Genomic DNA, 19,166 nt, shown 5'->3' with positions numbered 1-19,166 from the left:
TCTAGATCCTACGGAAGAAAAAGAAGAACAGGAAGACGGATCTTTATAGGGTGTTAGAGAGTGATGACATCGTATTCTCCTCATTAATGAGAAGCGAAGAGATTTGTCCGAATACCTAATTTTATTCTAGGAGACCATACCCTATATATAGCTATAAAATCCTAATTTCGTTATCAACTCATAGATAATAACGAAAAGGGTTAATGGATTTTATACATATAAACCCCACGTTCAATAACACAAACTCTCAATAATCATTAGATCACTTAATGAGTTTGTTCACTTAATGACATAAATCCACATACTCACAAATAACATGTAAGCCCACCTAATAGAGAGATAAAATCCAACAATCTTCTACTTCGGTTACATGTGATTTGTATCCAGTACATGAGTAATCCTTAGTTGACGTCAACAACAATGTCAAATTTTATATCAAAATCATGCTCTTGGAGATAAACATAATCATGAGAAATTATGTATCTCCTTTCCCTTGTGGATCACCTTAAAATTACTTGTGGTTGAGATGTTTTGAGGTACTTGCTCATCCATATGACACAATATCTCAATATGAGTGAAAGGTTCATCCAATTGCATTGGAAATGACATGGAAATATCTTGACTCACTACTCTCACTAGTTGTGCAATATCTATAATGTAGGGTATGGATATCATACCATTACTTATTGTTCTAGTAGTGATCATAAAAGGATAGTTAATGCTTTCCTCAAAGGATATGTCTCTTATTTTAGTTCTTCTACTATCTTCAATAAATTTGACATTAACTTCTCGAAAAAGGATCTATTTGAGAGATCATAAAATTTATAGTCCCTAGACTTTTAGAGTATCGTACAAAATGATAGCTCAATGTCCTTAAGTTCAGTTTTCTTTCATTAGGCTTATAAGGTCTAGGCTCAACTAGGCAACCCACATGTGTAAATGTTTAATGTTCGACTTCCTACCCGTCCACATCTCATATGGAGTTTTGGTCCTTGCCTTACTAGGAACTCTATTAAGTAGGTAAACTGCAATCTTGAGTGTCTCACACCATAAAAACTCTGGTAAAGAAGAAAAAGTCATTATACTTCTTACTATATCTTTTAGGATACAATTTTATCGTTCAGCTATACCATTCTGACTGGGTGTACTGGGCATGGTATACTGGGGTATAATCCTACACTTAGTAAGGTAATTCATAAAATGTCTAGGACGTTGTTCACTTGATTCATCGTTTCGACTATAGTATTCACCACCATTGTCATATCTGATGGCCTTAATTTTCTCACATAGTTGATTTCAACTTCGACTTTGAAATTTTTGAACATATCTAATGATTGCGACTTCTCATAAATAAGATATAAATAGTCGTATCGTGAATAATAATCTATGAAATTAATAAAATATATGTGGTCATTCCAAGATGTCTTAGAAAATTGTTCACAAACATTTGTATATATTAGTTCCAAGATTTCACCAATCGGCTTGCACTCTTATTCCTTTTGTTAGTCATTTTCTCCTTAACACACTTTATGCAGACATCAAAGTTTGACATGTCAAGAAAATTGAGAATCCCATATGACATTAACCTTTTTAGGCGTTGTTTAAATATATATCCTAAATACCTATGTCACAATATTGAAGAATTTTCGTCAGTCAAATTGTGTTTCGTACCTATGCTATACATAATTTCATTGTCAGTAAGAGTTAAAGCGTTTAATCTATATAGTTTATCAATTAAAGAACCATTGTTAATGAACACTAAATTTAAAAAAATATTAAAAATTTCATTTCTAAATGAACAAGAATAACCTGACTTTATCTAAATAAAAAATAAAAATTAAGTTCAGTCTAAAAGACAATACAACGAATGTATTATCCAAATCCAAAATTAAAGAAATCAGTTCCAAAATAAAGTCTAAAAATATTTATAGACTTTACTTTAACCTTCTTGTAATTTTTTTGTATAGATATATTTTTCAACATCAAGCGACAATCAGCTCCTGAGATAATCCTGCATAGTAACACTTATGTGAGTAGTAGCACCGATATCTATCCATTAAGTAGTGTCAATACGTACAATGGCTAAATTGACTTTCGAATTAACAAAATTGAGAAGTTTATCTTTCTTAGCATATCAGTTGGCGTATTTGAGATAACTTCATATGACTTTTCTTCTTGTAGAAGAAATAAAGAGATTTCTTATCTAGTTTCTTTTGCTCCTTATGCCCAGAAGTCCCAGAATCTACAGTTTGTTTACCTTTTCCTTTAATGTCGGTCATTTTCTTTTTCTTGCTCGAACCCTGAGAAGTGGATGTTAAATGAGCACTCTTAGATGTATCACACCTCAGTCTATTCTCTTCTTGCATACATTAAACAATGAGCTCATTTAATGTCCACTGTTCCTTTTGAATATTATAAGAAATCATAAAAGGAATGAACTGTGTAAATAGAGACATCAAGACAAAGTGCACTAACATACTCAGACATCTTGAGTTTTAATGTCTTTAGTCTTGTAGTGAGATTAGACATCTCCATAATATAATCCCTTATGTTTCTCTTTCCTTTATAATGTATTGAGATAAGTCTTGATAACACCACAGTTGTCTCGATGTTTTCATTTAAAGTGAAACAATATGTAAATTGCTTCAGGAAAGTTCTAACATCCTCCCCTTCAGTTATTGAGCATTTAATTGGTTCCGAAATTGAAAGCTTCATGATGCTTAGACTCATGCGATTTGATCGCTTCTATTAAACAAATTCAACTCTCTGTTCCGCAATGCTATCATTGGTAAGGGGTGTGGGGTGATTATGTCTCAATGCATAGTCTAAGTCCATACAATCTAAGACTACGATAATGCATTCCTTCCATTAGACAAAATTTGATCCGGTAAGTGTAAGGGTATTATTAATGTTGGTAGTTACTAATTGCACTGAATAGAAAAGAGAAAATATCATAAACTCACGTTAATAGCTAAGAACATAGATAAATATATAGAATCTTGCAATATAAATAAGCATATGAATGGACTTTTAATGAGATACCAAATACAATATTAAACTTAGTCTTTAGACTAAAATATAATTTGTTAACGATACTCTCTATCTATAACTCAAACTTTAATTGGTCACATAATGTGTCTTTCTTTGGGCCGATATATTATGCACATAATTGACGCTTTATATGAGCTATATGTCTAAGACCATAGTTCATAATTATCTTAATTAGCCACATAATATGCTTTCCTTTGGATCGACACATTATGCACATAATCTAAATAAAAAATTATTTTTTAGTTGTGAGTTACTCTTAAACATATATCTGACTTAAAAATAATTTTTCTTTGAGTCAATTACTTTTAGTATAGATATACATCTATCAATACAAAATACAATAAACCTAGTTCAATTTAGTAGCAAATGTGTAAGTAGACTAAAGAAAATCCTAAAAAAACTAATTGAATAGAAATAATCGACTACCGTCAGTGGTCCCGAGTGCTTCTTGAGTGGTCTCAGTGTTTCCTAAGTGGGAAGCCAAGTGTCACCGAGCACTTCTCGAGTGGAAAGTCAAGCAGTTCTCGAGTTTGAGTGGGAAGCTGAGTGCCTCGAGCGCTTCTTGAGTGGAAAGTCGAGCGATTCCCGAGTCTGAATGGGAAGTTGAGTATCATGAGCGATTCCCGAGTGGAAAGCTTAGCGATTCCTGAGGTAGAGTGGGAAGTTGATCGCTTCTTGAGTGCTTCCCGAGTGGAAAATTGAGCACCGCAAGATCCAGATAGACCCTAATGCTTTCCAGAGTTTGAATGGAAAGTTGAGCGTCGTGAGGTTCGAGTGGCCCAAATGCTTTTGAAAGTTTCCTGAGTTTGAATGGGAAGTTGAGCACTCCTAGATCCAAGTGGTGGCGCTCCTGAGTGCTCGAAGTGCCTGCACGCTCGAGTGACAGTCCAAGAGCTGAGTCAGACTGTGCTACCCGAGCCCGAGTGTGACTGTTGAGTTCAAATGACAGATGAGAGTAGAGTGACACCTGAGGTTGAGTGGGCTGCAGTCTCAAAGTCGAGTAACGCCTAAGCCCGAGTGGGTCACAGATTGAGAGCCGAATTGGACTGTGTCACCCGAGTGCAGGATTTGTGCTGGAGTGCTCGAGATTGATAGCAGAGTGCTTGGGAGTTGTCTGTCAAATCCATGTGAGTCGCAGAGTGCTCAAGATTCATCGCGGAGTGCTTGGGAGCGAACAGTTCCAATCAACAATCAATTCCAGACCTTCTGTTAATAATTTTAGGCGTATCCATTGAGTGTTGAAGCACTTCATTGATGTGGATGTGATTCGACCTTTTTGGATCAAACATGATGGTTATCATAAAAAACAATGATAGTTATAGTCGTTCTTCGCATTCGTCAGGAAAAACTCGATAACGATGTCTATCATAGGTTTTCTTCTCCGATTGTTTAACACCGATCGGTCAAAATTTAACAGAAAAATAAAAAATCGATGAAAAACCCAAACTTTATCGTTATAATGTTGATGGAACAACCACAGCTTTGATACCACTTGATGGAATAGAGTTTCCAACAAGAATTCTAAATCTTATGAATTCAATAAAATAGAAAACATGCAACATCTAGCTACATTGATTTATAGCGATAATTTAATAAACTAAAATGATAATAGTCAAAATAAATATGACTTAAATGTAGTAGAATCGCTATCGTCTCAGTTGTCCATGAAATTCAAATCTTGCGGAAGAAGAAGAATAGGAGGGTGGATATATCTTCTGTAGGCTATTAGGGTGGCGGCGTCATATTCTCCTCACCAATGGAAAACAAAGAGATTTATCGTAATACTTACCCTATGAAGACTATGTCCTATATATAACTATGAAACTTTAATTTTGTTATCAGCTAGCCCATAAATAAAACAAAACGAGTTAACGAATTCTATACATGTAAACACCACATCTAATAATATAAATCCTAATTAGAACCCTTAATGAGTTTGCTCACTTAATATGATATAAATTTGTATGCTCTATTAAGATGTAAGCTCACCTTAAAATCCAACATTACTTAATTTGGTTTCAAAAAATTAGTTCTACAATACTGTTTATTCTTAAACATATCATTAGATGGAATACCAAATAATTTTAGCAAAACATATTTTCTATATCTATTTGCTGATCAAGTTGGTCTATCGAGGGTCATTATAGTCGTGGCATGACTCATGAAGTTTCCGCCACCACTGTGAGTTTATAGTTGTGACCTTGCACCGAGGTTTTCACTTCGTGACAAAGTCGCAGCTTCTCAGCAAGGAGGCTGTCGTGGCCGTCTCACAGCACGGGGTCTTGATTAGGAGTTGATTAGGGTGTAGTGGAATTGCATAGTATAAAAATATTAATATTCATATATGATTTTTGAATTTGATTTGAAATTCAAAAATATAAATGATTATGACTCGAATTTAGTTTGAAATAAAATTTGAGTTTGAGTTCAACTTGAGTTGTTCGAACTTTGATTCGAATGAAATGGAATTATAATGCGAAATGACTTAAATTCCAACTCAATTGGAATTATTTGAATAGCATATTTATATTAAAATTATGAAAAAATAAATTGAATTTGATTTGAGTCTAGTTCGTGAGCGACTCATGAACAATCAAATAAAATATTATGAGTTTGATGTCAATTCAATTCAATTCATTAAGTAAATAAAATATTATGATTTGAATTCAATTCAAAAAAATTATCAAACATACTTGAGTTCAGCTCGAATTTGATAATTTAAATACAAATCAAATATTTTTTAAATAAACTCAAAAAATTCATGAACAAATTCAATTCATTGACACTCCCTAGTTATGACTCTAGGCGAAGAGGTTAGTTTTCTCAAGCTTCAAGTTGTGTTCTATCTAGAGCCATGCTCGGCTCGAGTGCCAAGTGCAACTCTATTAGAGCTGAGCCATCAATTATAAATATTTTCATCTTTTGTGACTCAGGTAGGGTTTTATGGTGTTTAAACTGTTGGATCGATGTGGACCGGTAAGAGGGAGTGAATTGCCCCTGTAAATAAAACTAGATCTCTTGCACAATTTTACAAGGATAAACGTTAGTTTCAACAATTAAATAAACCCAACATAAATTAAATGAAATAAACCTAGTAAGTGACGAATACAAATAGATGTACTTGATTACAACTTAGGCGGCTGTAAGCCAAGGCGGTTGAAGCTTACTATTAAAAACTCTTTGCAGGCGGAGAAGTCTCTTACAGACGTTTGTAGCACAAGACGGAAGCTAAGAAAAATATTACAATTGAAGTGTTAGTTTCCTCTTTAACTTCTAAGCCTATTTATAACCTACGCAGACTAATCTTGACCATTGATCGTAGATAGGATTGGATCTTGATCGTTGATCTTTGATAAAGGATGAATATTATCTTTTAAAAAAATAAACGTTTATCAACATTTGAATCATCCTTGATTAAAGATAATTTCTATCCTTAATTTGACTGATGATTAAAAGCTGCAGCGCACGTTGAAGCTACGTCAAATTTTGACTTAGTCAAAGTTAACAAAGTCGACTTTTTTTAGAAACATCGTTTGGGTGATTTCTGACCAACCAGAGTTAGGCTCACCCGAATCCGACTTTGGCCTTTCGCCCCTCGAGCGCCCTTCCTCCCGGCTTCTTGTTCCTCAGAAGCCGCGTACGCCCTTCTCGCTCCACCGGTGTACTCTTCCGCAGCTTCTGCGTTCCTCGGATGCACCGAGCCCGTCGGCTCACTCTTCTGTGCCATCCTTCTCGATTGTTGCGTTTTTCGCTCGACTTCCTCTGCTCTTAAGCTCCTGCACACTTAGACAGAGGGATCAGACCACAACAGGACCTAACCTAATTTGGTTGATCACATCAAAATCAATCAGGGCACCAACACAAATTTATTTGATAAAGTAATCAAGTCAAGTTGAGTCGAATCTAAAATGTATCAAACTTTTGAAATGATTATTTAAATTTGATTTGGTTTCTTCTTTATGAGCGTTCAAGTTTATCTTAAATTTAATTTGTTTAGATGTTATTGAGCTTTCAATTTAAGTTTATTTGATTATTTGAAATTTTTATATTTTAATTCTATTTGATTGATTATTGAATTTGATAATAAACTTATTTATTTTAAAATTTTCTTTCCATGTTAATAATAATTTTATTTATGAATATAATTTATAAATATTATTTATGAATATTAAAAAATTAAATATTTATTTATTTAATTTAATAAATTATTTAATTTTATTTATTTAATTAATTTTATATGTATTAAAATGTTTATCAAATTACTGATTGACGAATATTAGATTCAACTCAAGCTCCAACGCACGATTACTAAACCTGTTCATTTTTAGAACCGGCGTCTAAACCCTCCATCTCGCCTCCAAGTCCGCAAGCCCTAACTAGTTCGGATCTCGATCCCTCCGCTCTCTCCTCCTTCCGCTGCTCCGATGGCGGCAATGCTGGTAACTTTGTCTCTCATCCTCTTACGTTCTACTTTGTTTCACTTTGGCCACGGCTTAGTGATTACTAACCCCTTGGATCTCTTGGCGCGATGCTTGCAGCAACCCCAGATCATACTGTTGAAGGAAGGGACGGACACCTCGCAGGGGAAGGCGCAGGTTGTGAGCAACATCAATGCTTGCACGGCTGTGGCGGACGTGGTTCGCACGACGCTGGGTCCCCGAGGAATGGACAAGCTCATCCACGATGATAAGGGGAATACCACCATATCCAATGATGGCGCCACCATCATGAAGCTGCTTGATATTGTCCATCCTGCCGCCAAGATTCTCGTTGACATCGCCAAGTCTCAGGACTCTGAGGTAAGAAATTTCCGCCTTCGATTGTAGGACATGAAGTCCTGTGTGGCTTGTGAAAAATTTCACATTTTTTCAGTTTTGTTCTCGGGGTCAGGCTGCAGAAAATAGTTTTTAGAAAAATGTGAAAACTATTCTGCTAAAACTGACGAACAGAAAATTAAAATTGTGAATTTTCATCAAATTATCCTCATGTAACATAGTAAAATAGAAAAATCAAACCACCCTCATTAAAATTGTTAAAAATTTCTCACAATTTTAATTTTCTATTGTCAGTTTCAGCAGATCAGTTTTCACATTTTTCTGAAAATTATTTTCTAAAAACTGAGAACAGAAATTGAAAAGGCTGAAAATTGTCATGAGCACGTGGCCTAAGAACATGAAAAGACACTATCTTTTATGAATTCTCCTGATGAATATTGGATGACTTGATTTCCATGTTAAAAATTGGCTTTGAATTTTTGTTTAAGTAGCCGTGATAAACAATTTAATTAATCTGAAGATTTGATCAATTACGTTAGATACAGTGCACAGTGATAAGTTTCTTACTCGTTATAAATATCTTATGGGGGAAAGAGACACTTCACACAAAGTGATCGCCATATATTAACAATACTATGTGCCAATGCCATTTTGAGTATTAAAAAAGACATTAATATATTAGCTCAATTTAACTACCAGCTTTGAGTGTGTCTGAATGTCTAAAATCCTGCATATTCTGGTTTAGGTTGGTGATGGGACAACAACAGTGGTGCTTTTGGCTGGTGAGTTCCTAAAGGAGGCAAAACCTTTTATTGAAGATGGAGTTCATCCCCAAAATCTTATTCGAAGTTACCGGACTGCTTCATTTTTGGTAAGAATTAACCTGTTTTGTGATTGGGTGCAAATGTCAACTGCTGAAAATCACGTGTCATTTTTTCTAGGCCGTCAACAAAATTAAAGATCTTGCCGTAAGCATAGAGGGAAAAAGTCTTGAAGAGAAGAAATCCTTGCTGGCTAAATGTGCCGCTACTACACTTTCTTCAAAGTTAATTGGTGGTGAGAAGGAGTTTTTTGCAAACATGGTTGTGGATGCTGTCCTTGCAATTGGCAATGATGATAGGCTTAATTTGATTGGGATAAAAAAGGTCAAGCTCATATTCCTAAAATTCTTAACCAGTTCAGTAGATTTGGATTTCATTTTACAGTTTTTATACTTGATGGGAGATTGGTAGTACTTGTATACTGCCCCTGTGTCATGTGACACTAACTATATAGATTTACCATTTTTAAAGTGGAGAACTATTTTCACATTTGAGGAATACAATATTGAAAAAAAAATCACTTGTAAGGAGGTATCCCAGTATAAACAATTGATTCTCCCTGGACAAGGAATCTATTGTTATTTACCTCATATTTTTTCATTTCAGTTGCTAAAAGGTTGTAATAAGCCAGCTCATTATTCCTGTAGGTAATCTTAAGCAGTATTAAACCATTACTTTTCTTAGGTTATGAAGATCTTATCTGTCCTTTTAGATTTATAATTTATCTAGTGTGTTTTCATGACCTTGAGTTGCCAAGTACATCATATACTTTTAATTTCACAACCGTATGACATTAGAGCCTAAATCTCCTAAGTTTGAGTGGCTCCTATATTTTTCCTCCAACAGTCGTATGGTGGATATGTTGGAGAATAAATTCTCTACTTTGATTCTCGCATAGTTTGATGGCAGTATCATCAAGGCTTACTGTATTATTTGTCTGTCTCATTTGGTCTTTGGTAAGCCTGATATAGACCACAGCTCAGTTTGGACCACTTAATTTCATTAAAAAGTTTCAAGCTGCAATGATTCTTGCATTTCTTTGTCTAATATTGAGATACAATATTATGTTTTAAAATGCCCATCGTGCTCATTTTCCAACTGTACTGAGCTGGGAGTTTCAGTTCTTGTACTTTGCTTCTAGACGACTATATACCCTGTATTTGCTAAGGTGCTGGGTGTCCCAGTGAAAATCTCTAGTTAGGCAAAGCAGTTTAATTTGTATTGCATGTACAATATTATTCTTGATGTTATCACAAGAACAGAGCTCACTGTCTTTAGGTGTGCAACTGCCATTTGTTCCTAGGTCTGGATCTAATTGCACATAATGCATTGAAAAACACTGTATACACTTTTATTTCTTTCTAGATAGATCTTTTTTTTTTTTTTCATTCTGAGTTATACTAGAGAAATTGAGAGATGATTCTAGCTTTCTGGTGGAATGTCAGCATCTAAAATTGCAGCTACTTCTCTGTAGGTCCCTGGTGGCAACATGAGAGACTCATTTCTTGTTAATGGTGTTGCTTTTAAAAAGACATTCTCTTATGCTGGTTTTGAGCAGCAGCCGAAGAAATTTTTAAACCCCAAGATTCTTTTGTTGAACATTGAGTTGGAGTTGAAGTCAGAGAAAGAAAATGCAGAAATCAGGTCCACTAGACTTGCTGTTACTACAATCAATATTTCATATATTATATTCAAACATTTTAATTATGCTTTCTGGTTCTTATGTAGGCTTTCTGACCCTTTACAATATCAATCAATCGTCGATGCTGAATGGAATATCATATATGACAAGCTAGATAAGTGTGTTAAAAGTGGAGCAAAAATTGTCCTATCAAGATTAGCGATTGGTGATCTTGCGACTCAGGTACTTTAGTAAGTTGTAAGTTAAAACTAAATTCATTGTTTTTTGGAGCATAACAATTGGTCTTTCTGCAGTATTTTGCTGATCGGGATATTTTCTGTGCTGGCCGTGTCACGGAGGAAGATTTACAACGTGTTGCTGCTGCAACAGGTGGAACTGTTCAGACCTCTGTCAACAATGTCATTGATGAGGTATGCTTACTTATCCATTCTGACATGCTATACCTTGCTTATTCTTATTTGACTATTTAATTGTTGAATAGAAAATTTGGTTTGGTATCGTTTCATATTGCTCATAGTCTCTGTCAAAAGGTACTTGGATCTTGTGAAGTATTTGAAGAAAGACAAGTTGGGAATGAACGATTCAACATTTTTAGCGGTTGCCCTTCTGGTCAGACTGCTACGATTGTTCTCAGAGGTGGTGCTGATCAGGTTTGTTGATCAAAGTGGGTTGTGTTTTACACAATGTTAATAGGGTTCAGTGGTGTTATTAAGATCCAAATATCCTTACATTGAATTCAATGATGAATGTGGTATAAGATCCATATATCCGAAAATAGTTAGGAGTTGTCATTTTATTATTTTTTGTTGTTATTCTAATATAAGAATCTACTTTTTTACTGATAATGATAACTTTGTTGGCTTATCCTGTCAGTTCATTGAAGAAGCAGAAAGGAGCCTTCATGATGCCATTATGATAGTTAGGAGAGCTTTAAAGAACTCTACCATTGTGCCTGGTGGTGGCGCTATTGATGTAATTTCCTATAATTAACCATTGTTACTTCTTATCTTGCCTGTTTTCTATTGTAATTTTTTTTCCCATCACTGGCAGATGGAACTAAGCCGGTATTTGAGACAGCATGCCCGTACAATAGCTGGGAAGTCACAGCTATTTATCAATTCATTTGCCAAAGCTCTTGAGGTAGAGGACTATGAGTACTTATTTCCTATTCATTTAAATCCTTGATAGTATCTATTTATCACGTGGTTTCAATAAGTGTTAATTTTTCATTGGCTCTATAGATTACTGTAATCCTTTTATTATATCTCTGAATGATTAGACAAGGTGTGTAGGCTTACATTTTCATTAGAACTATGAACATGATGCTTTCTAGCTTTTTGTTGAATGTTTTTATAATATGACTGATACGTTAGGACAGTGGTACTGGTAATCATACTTTTGCATATCCTTTCTACTTCCCTTTTATTCTGTCTGCAATTTTTTCCCCAAAAGTAATGCAACTGAAATTTCTTTTGTCAAACTGCCTCTTCACTAAAGGAGCTACAAAGCACAGACTTTAATACCATGTGCTCTTGAGACAAGAAACAAACATATTCTGGCTGTAATTATCTTGAATGCATTCACCATGTGCTCTTGAGATAAAAGTACATATTTCTGTTTGCTTTGTTTCCCCCCATAAAGCCACAAGGAACAGAAGTAGCTCCGGCTATTGTGAATTCAGCATTCTTATTGGTCAACCAAATATAGTTTTGCTATCTTAATAGGTTTAGCTTCTCCATGGCAAGTCGGCAGCAGTGCTTTCTATTTAATTATTTTGACTTTTTGTGTAAAAAATAAGCACATGAAAGCATGCATTTTTTACTTATCTACATATTCAGTTGACAGAAGAAACCATGAAAACTTGCAATCTAAATCCAATTTTTCAAGTATTTTGGGAACATGTGAACTAGGGTACATCATTAACTTGTGTGTAATAGGCGTAGGAAGCCGACTACTTTGTTTGGAGTGTAGTGATATCACTAAGCAAGGCCTCAATGCCTCACATCTTGGATGAGCACCTTTGACAACGTGACCTCAGGTTGGTGCTGGGTGTTTGGTCAGATGTCTCACTTTCTAAGAAAACACTTCTTTTTTCCCCTTCTATTCTTTAGTCCATTCTACCTATTCCTTTTTGTCGGCATGTTAGGGGTCACATGGGATTTATGTGGATCCATCTAGGAATCTGTTAACCTGGATACGTGAAGTTTCAGAGTCATCTTCTTTCAGAATTTCTGTTAACATTACCATGTGAGATAGCTTATATATATATATATATATATATATATATATATATCATATGGAGCATATGACAGGTTCAAGAAACCTTTTGTGGTACAGAATTTAAAATAACCTCAGGATCAGATTTGAATATAGTTAATCTTGATTAATTGTTTCTTGCTTCGGTTGAGTTACACTTGGAAGTTTGAGTCTTATTATAGTTGACGTGTTTGTTTTTTTGTACTATGGACAAATGCATTACATTTATTGTTAACTAATGACGTTTTTATTTAAATGATTTATTAATGTTTATATTTCTTTCAAAACAAAGGTTCTATTTGGAAGATTTTTTTTTCGAATTTTATATTGAATAAAAAGAAAATTTTGAGAAACCAAAATGAACTTTGATTTTTATATCTTAGAAATTAAAAAACACTGATGCTGGATCAAAACAGAATCTCATTTGATAAAATTGAAAAATTATGAAATATTATTTAGGAGAAAAAAATAATGTTTCATTAGCATATTCTTGATAAAGAATTATATATGTTTGATATAATTTAATTTTTATTTTAGCATTTTCTTCTGTTTTTGATAATGTTATTACTAAATAAATAAAAATAGTAAAATGAGAGCTATAACCATGAAATGGAATTGATTTTTGTATAAAAATATTTAGTATTTTCTCCTATGAAATATGCCATTCCTAAAATTTAATTTTCTATACTATACACAATCAATTAGTATTGCATGATAATGGTTAACAAATAGCTTAATATGAAAATTTAATGTAATTGTCTTCAGAGATGAGACCCACAACTTAAATTATGCTGTTTCATTGTATGATTTCATAATTTTCCACTTACCATCTAAACTATCTCGGCATTTTCAGGCAGTGTTTGTCCCAACACATTGGGATTGATCATATGGATCTTATCCTTCATTTTATACTATGCAAAGCTATATCTATAGTAATATTAGACTATTCTTGATCACTTTTGATTGCATATAATAAAGTATTTTTGGTCTCCCTCCATCCCCTTAGATTTCCGATTCTAGATAGTTCAACTTGTCTAACTGTAAAAGTTATTGATTGAATTTAAATATGTCTAATATGATTTTAACTTGTTTTTCTTTAATTTTAATTTTCATTAGATACACTAAATTGCTCCCAAATAGTAAGATTTTTTTTAAATTTTTTTTTAATATTGTTAATGAATTCAGACAGTAATTTTAGTATTCTTGTTTCATCTTTGTTATATTAACTTTCTGGATTGTTTCCTAATTGTTTCCAGATGAGTTTTAATCAATAACTGTCTCTCTCTATCTCTCACACTATAATCACAAGATGATTATTGAGGACTCGAAATTCATGTCCATTTCAACCATCTTTTGTTCTTTTAATATATCTTTATAATTGTCTTTTTCTTGGATCGACTATATTTAAAACATATTTATAAAAATTTCATGGCCACACGTTTCAACTATTTCTCCACTTATCATTAAAATTATTTTTACTTAATCTACTGTTATAAAAACATAATATCCTTAATAGATCTAACACTGGCCACTATATTTTTTACATATCCTTCAAGACAGCAATATAATTGATTTGCTTTGTTATAAAAAACTCATCAATTGTCTAAAGACTCCAAGGACTATCTTAATTCTTTTTAACTTAATAAAATCATATCAAAATTCAATGCATACTATCTAAAATTATAACAAGTCCAATAGAATCTAAATGGACAAGATTAGCATCAGAGAGTTTATTTTCTTTTCTTGTCTTGGATTTGAAAATTGAAGAAAATAATTCATTGATTAATCTGAATGCTAGATAGTGGAGGCGTCATTGTTCTTGTATGCTGAAAGAAACTTTTGAATGATAATATATGTGTTAAAGCCCAAGGAGGAGCTTAATCTCAACCCAAAATGTTACAGCACTTATGTTGACATTCTTAAAATCCTCACTTTGCAATGTAGGACTAAAGGGGTGGAGTTTCTGCGATTCATCCCTTCCTACTTTATCATGTCTTTAATGATCACCCTTAGGTCTATCATTACTAGAGGCAAGAGGTCCAACTTTGATACCATGTTATTTCCTAAGACCCAATCCAAATCCAAAATGCAGTGCTCTTAGGTGGACAACCTTTTCATATTTAAATATGCTTAAGAAGCCCCACTTGGCAATGTGAAACTAAATGGGTGGAGTTTCTATCTTTCATCCCTTTCTCTTTACCTCCTTTGACATGCCTATTGATCGTGTGATCAATCCAAACTTTACTTTGAATGATACACATTTGATTGGGTGGAAGGACTAAAGGTATTTGGAAGGATTTCTTGTTTGAAAATTTTAAGAGAATAATTGTTTATTTTGTTTTTACTTCATGATTTTAATAATCAAGAAAAAATTTATATCTGTCTGATGTTCATCTTTTAAAGGGCTGTAATTGTGGCCTAAGCAAGCTTGAAGAATGGATCTGTTATCAATATGAACTGTCTATCTGGTAGGTTTGATAAATTTTAATGGGTAATTCCTGAACTTATTTTTAAATTTGCAGGTCATTCCACGTCAACTTTGTGACAATGCTGGATTTGATTCTACAGACATCTTGAACAAACTAAGACAGAAACATGCATCTGGTTAGCTTCCTTTTGTAAATGAGCGCATTTGGCTGTCTTGTCTTCTTTTTTCCTGGTATCATGTGCTGAAAGTCATGACTATAACAGGGGAAGGTGCAAATTATGGCGTGGATATTAATACTGGTGGAATTGCAGATTCTTTTGCCAACTTTGTATGGGAGCCTGCTGTTGTGAAAGTAATATCATTTTTCAAACCCTTCTCATTCTCTTGTCCAAGTTATTTGTTGGTATTGGCACTTAGATTGACTAAATATATGAATGGCAGATCAATGCTATAAATGCTGCAACTGAAGCTTGTTGTCTTATCTTAAGTGTGGACGAAACAGTGAAAAATCCCAAGGTACAATTTTATTTGTCATAAAAGCAAGGGGATTTTTTTCCTTTCAGGGTTTCGCTTGAGGTGTTAGACTCTTAGTGTACTTAATTTGCTGCATCTGTTTTCCGCTGTATAGTTCTTTTGGTGCTGAATGTTGTATAACAGCAGAAATCCTATTAACAATTCCATCTCATATCTGATGTAGCACAGAAGGAAGAGTAATTTATAGTGTTTCCATATGGCATTATCCATAATATTCCCATTTTAAAATATAAGGGTTCTTTTGCAGGAGCTAAATAATAAATTGTGGAAACTACTCATTAACAACATATCCATTTAACCCACAATATTTATTTGTTTAATTTTGTTTTGAATGGTTTGTCGCTTAAAAACCCGCTCATCTTTGATGATGATACTGCTTTCTCATATTGCTAACTTAGCAATATCTTAAATTTTTTTGACCATTTTAATCCTACACCATTTCTGTCAATCTATCTCCCAATATAATGTCAGTCACACTTTATCTTTAGAGAATTCAACTAACACTGTCAGCATGCAATATTCTTATTATTCTCCTAGTACTGCTGAGCAATATAAATATGTTAGTCCTGTTTAATCTAAATTTGTTTTTCAGTATCCCTAACATCAATATGGTTGTAAACGAGCTGAAACAAGTTTTATGTTGCTCAGAATTGTTTAGTAGGATAACCAAGCCAAACCTAAGTTAACCAAGCTTTGAAATGTCTTGTTCAAGCTCGGCTTGGTTTCTTCTTTTGAGCTCGAAACTCAACTTTAGTTGGGATCGAGCTGGGTTCATTTAGATGTTATTGAGCTTGTTTGATTGATTGAACTTTTTACATTTTAAAGCTCTTTTGGTTGGTTAGTGAGCTTAATATGACAACTTTGTTTTTTTTTTCAGAGCTTGTTTGTGTATTTGCAAACTTATTTATAAGTTTGATTAGAGTTTTGTTCAAGAAAATGGTTCACAAGATTTGTGCATGGACATTGTTTATCAATATTGTTCATAGTTCACAATTTCTATTCACGAACATTAACAAACTGAACACGTGTTCAAGCTTATTTATTTAGTTTAATGGAATGTGCAAGCTTGGTTATTCAATTGACCTTATGCATGTTGAAGAACATAAACGAGCCAAACACCAAACTTGTTTGGGAACATTTGATCCGTTTACAGTCATAAACATCAGCATGTGTGCATCAATTATTTGGTCAGAAACCCAATATCGGTAGCGACATAACTAACTTGAAATATGCTTTTGTAACCACCACCGTATCTTCAAGGTTGTCATCAGAAAGAGATACGACTCGAATCATCCTCATCTTTAAGCATCCTTGTCTTATATTCTAAACTTTACCATTAATTTCAGTGCTAACTATTTGATGCTCTGCTAAACACACTGATATTTTCAGAGCAAGGTGATTGCCACAACTGTTTACTTTAGCTTGTTAGTTTATATTTACAATTTACTGATGGGTTTATGAAAATTGTACTTCAGGATTTCAGCCACCCATGATATTTATCCTCTATTTTTTTTTTGTCTTCAACTTAGGGTTCCTTAAAAATCTCTATTGCTTCCGAATTTGCTTTAACATCACACAATGATGTGGACTTATAATATCTTGCTACTTCTCTTAATGCTTTTTGGTTTGCTTTTCAACTGCAATGATCAGTCGGAGAGTGCTCAAGGTGAAGCTGCTGCAAGTGCAATGGCTGGCCGCGGTAGGGGCGGAGCAAACTTTCGTGGCCGTGGTGGAAGGGGCATGCGGAGACGGTGATTTCCAAAGCCATATCTAACTTCTTGTTTCACCCTTACGGAGCCTTGTGCTTCTTTTTTCACGCCGCAATCTCAATTTATTTAATTAACATATTATGAGATTTTGAATTGAAATGTTCCTTCTGTTGTCTTGGTAGTTAGGATATCGTTGTCTACGTATTGATTTGAGTTTGTTACTTCTTGATGCATTTGAAATTGCATTCTTAGAGACAACTTTGCAGTTACCAAGATTCATGGCAACCAAACTTGCTGGTGAATCACTCTATCAATCTTTTTTGTCAAAGAAACTCAGCCAATCTCCTGAACTGCCCAGGAAATAAACTGACAGACCATGTCCAAACAGTGCCCTCTTAACCCTAATTTTGCCCATTTTGGCTTAAAGAAAGGATGTTTCTTATGGTAAAATCCCATTTAACCACCTGACTATGATTTTAGCATCATTCTTCGTCAAAATCCTACAATTGATAATATGTATGGTTGGTTGGTTGGTTTGTTTTCGTTCCTTTTTCTAGTTGCAAGTTGTTTCTTATGGAAATCTTCATCTTCGAATGCTCCACTCACTTAAAGAAAACCTTTGGCGGGTAATTTATAATTTTAAATTTATGTTTGGCACTTGAAGGTCCACTACCATATATTTGTGTTCTTTGGAGCTTGTACAGTCCTTGTATGCTTTCATTTCCATTGTTGGAATACTATAAGGCCACCTAGCAGTCCTTTTGTCCTTTCATTTTTGCTATTGAAGTCCTTGAAGGCCACCTATCGATTTTGTCCAAAATTTTTAGGTTGGCTCAAAGTGGTCTGATTCTCAAACAAGCTATCAATTAAGTTGATAGAAGACATTAAATGTGATAACAACAACAAAAATATTGTTAGGATCAATGGTGAGGAGAATAGGCTATTACTTGTAATATATAAACTCTTGTATGGATTTGGTCATGTCAACAAAAATAAGATAAGACTAAAGCAATGTTAACACAATATTTTTACCATCTACCCTACGACCTTCTTATATAAGATAGCCCTTAGGGCGTAGGATAGATGATGGACTCATGACATTTTTACTGCAATAATCAGGGGTTGAATTTTATAGGAATTTACGATCTGTCATTTACTCCATCATATACCTCTTGTCTGCGTATTTGAATTTATTTTTTTTTCATATTTGTGAGGTCGATTTTATGAAGTCGTTGAAGTAGCGGATCTATTTTTTTAATTTATACGATAGATCACTTTTGTCCCTATAGATATAGTGCGATGATAAGTGGAAATAAAATTTTTAGACAATGAAGGTTTAAATTTCTTTCAAAATACATTACATTTGAGTTCTCTGAAGTTATAGCGCGGTGATAAGAGATGGAATAAATTTTTTAGACAATGAAGGTTTAATTTCATTCAAGATATATTGTATTTGGAAAGTTTAAAAAATTTACTTGAGTTAGATAACTGAATTATTAAAAAATAAAAAAGATGGATTACTTTTGAAATAGGCTTAGAGAGATTCCTTATGTAGAGTTGGAGATAACTCATATTCTATCCGGCGAAATCGAAGTAATGTCCTCCTCTATTATAATCAACTGTAGTTTTTCGATTTATTTTTTCGCAGATGGTTGTAAAATCGACTGTGTGAAGTTGTTGAGATGATAGATTTCACCTTTTATTCAAAAATAAGATAACTCATATTAAATATTTATTCTCTTATAAAATATAAGACAATGAAAGAAAAATTACCAAAAGTAGTCGAGAAAGCCTACTTAAGCTCTTGACAGTGTATATATATATATTATCAAAGGCAATTCTTTTCATGTTTCATACATTGGCATTCAAATTTTAGTTTGATTACATGCAACAACATTGTAAGATGGTGAACGATTGATCAAGAATGATGGGTGCTATCAATAAATTCCT

The 19,166-nt window shown here is 33.7% G+C and overlaps 1 protein-coding gene across 1 annotated transcript; it reads left to right on the top strand.

The window, feature by feature from the left end:
* The first annotated feature begins 7,390 nt into the window (after window positions 1-7,390).
* Window positions 7,391-17,467, top strand: LOC141835969 (T-complex protein 1 subunit eta). Its single transcript, XM_074723380.1, has 14 exons — window positions 7,391-7,490; window positions 7,590-7,850; window positions 8,572-8,697; window positions 8,768-8,971; window positions 10,122-10,291; window positions 10,376-10,511; window positions 10,583-10,699; window positions 10,820-10,939; window positions 11,163-11,261; window positions 11,340-11,429; window positions 15,068-15,149; window positions 15,237-15,325; window positions 15,415-15,489; window positions 17,158-17,467. Exons 1-14 carry the CDS (start codon window positions 7,476-7,478, stop codon window positions 17,260-17,262), a joined length of 1,689 nt encoding a protein of 562 aa, XP_074579481.1. The 5' UTR covers window positions 7,391-7,475; the 3' UTR covers window positions 17,263-17,467.
* Window positions 17,468-19,166: the final 1,699 nt, after the last annotated feature.

Source organism: Curcuma longa, chromosome 10 (genome assembly GCF_044706935.1).
Source record: "Curcuma longa cultivar G26 ecotype Majalengka, Jawa Barat chromosome 10, ITB_CL_G26_1.1, whole genome shotgun sequence".
Lineage (NCBI taxonomy): Eukaryota > Viridiplantae > Streptophyta > Magnoliopsida > Zingiberales > Zingiberaceae > Curcuma > Curcuma longa.
The sequence above is the reverse complement of the archived record's forward strand: the minus strand, read 5'-3'. Positions and strand labels throughout refer to the sequence as shown.

Bases quoted from the DNA above. Each gene is read 5' to 3' on its own strand.
- LOC141835969 (XM_074723380.1), top strand. The intron at 15,150-15,236 runs GTTAGCTTCCTT...TGACTATAACAG, and splicing joins AAGACAGAAACATGCATCTG to GGGAAGGTGCAAATTATGGC. The intron at 15,326-15,414 runs GTAATATCATTT...TATGAATGGCAG, and splicing joins GGGAGCCTGCTGTTGTGAAA to ATCAATGCTATAAATGCTGC.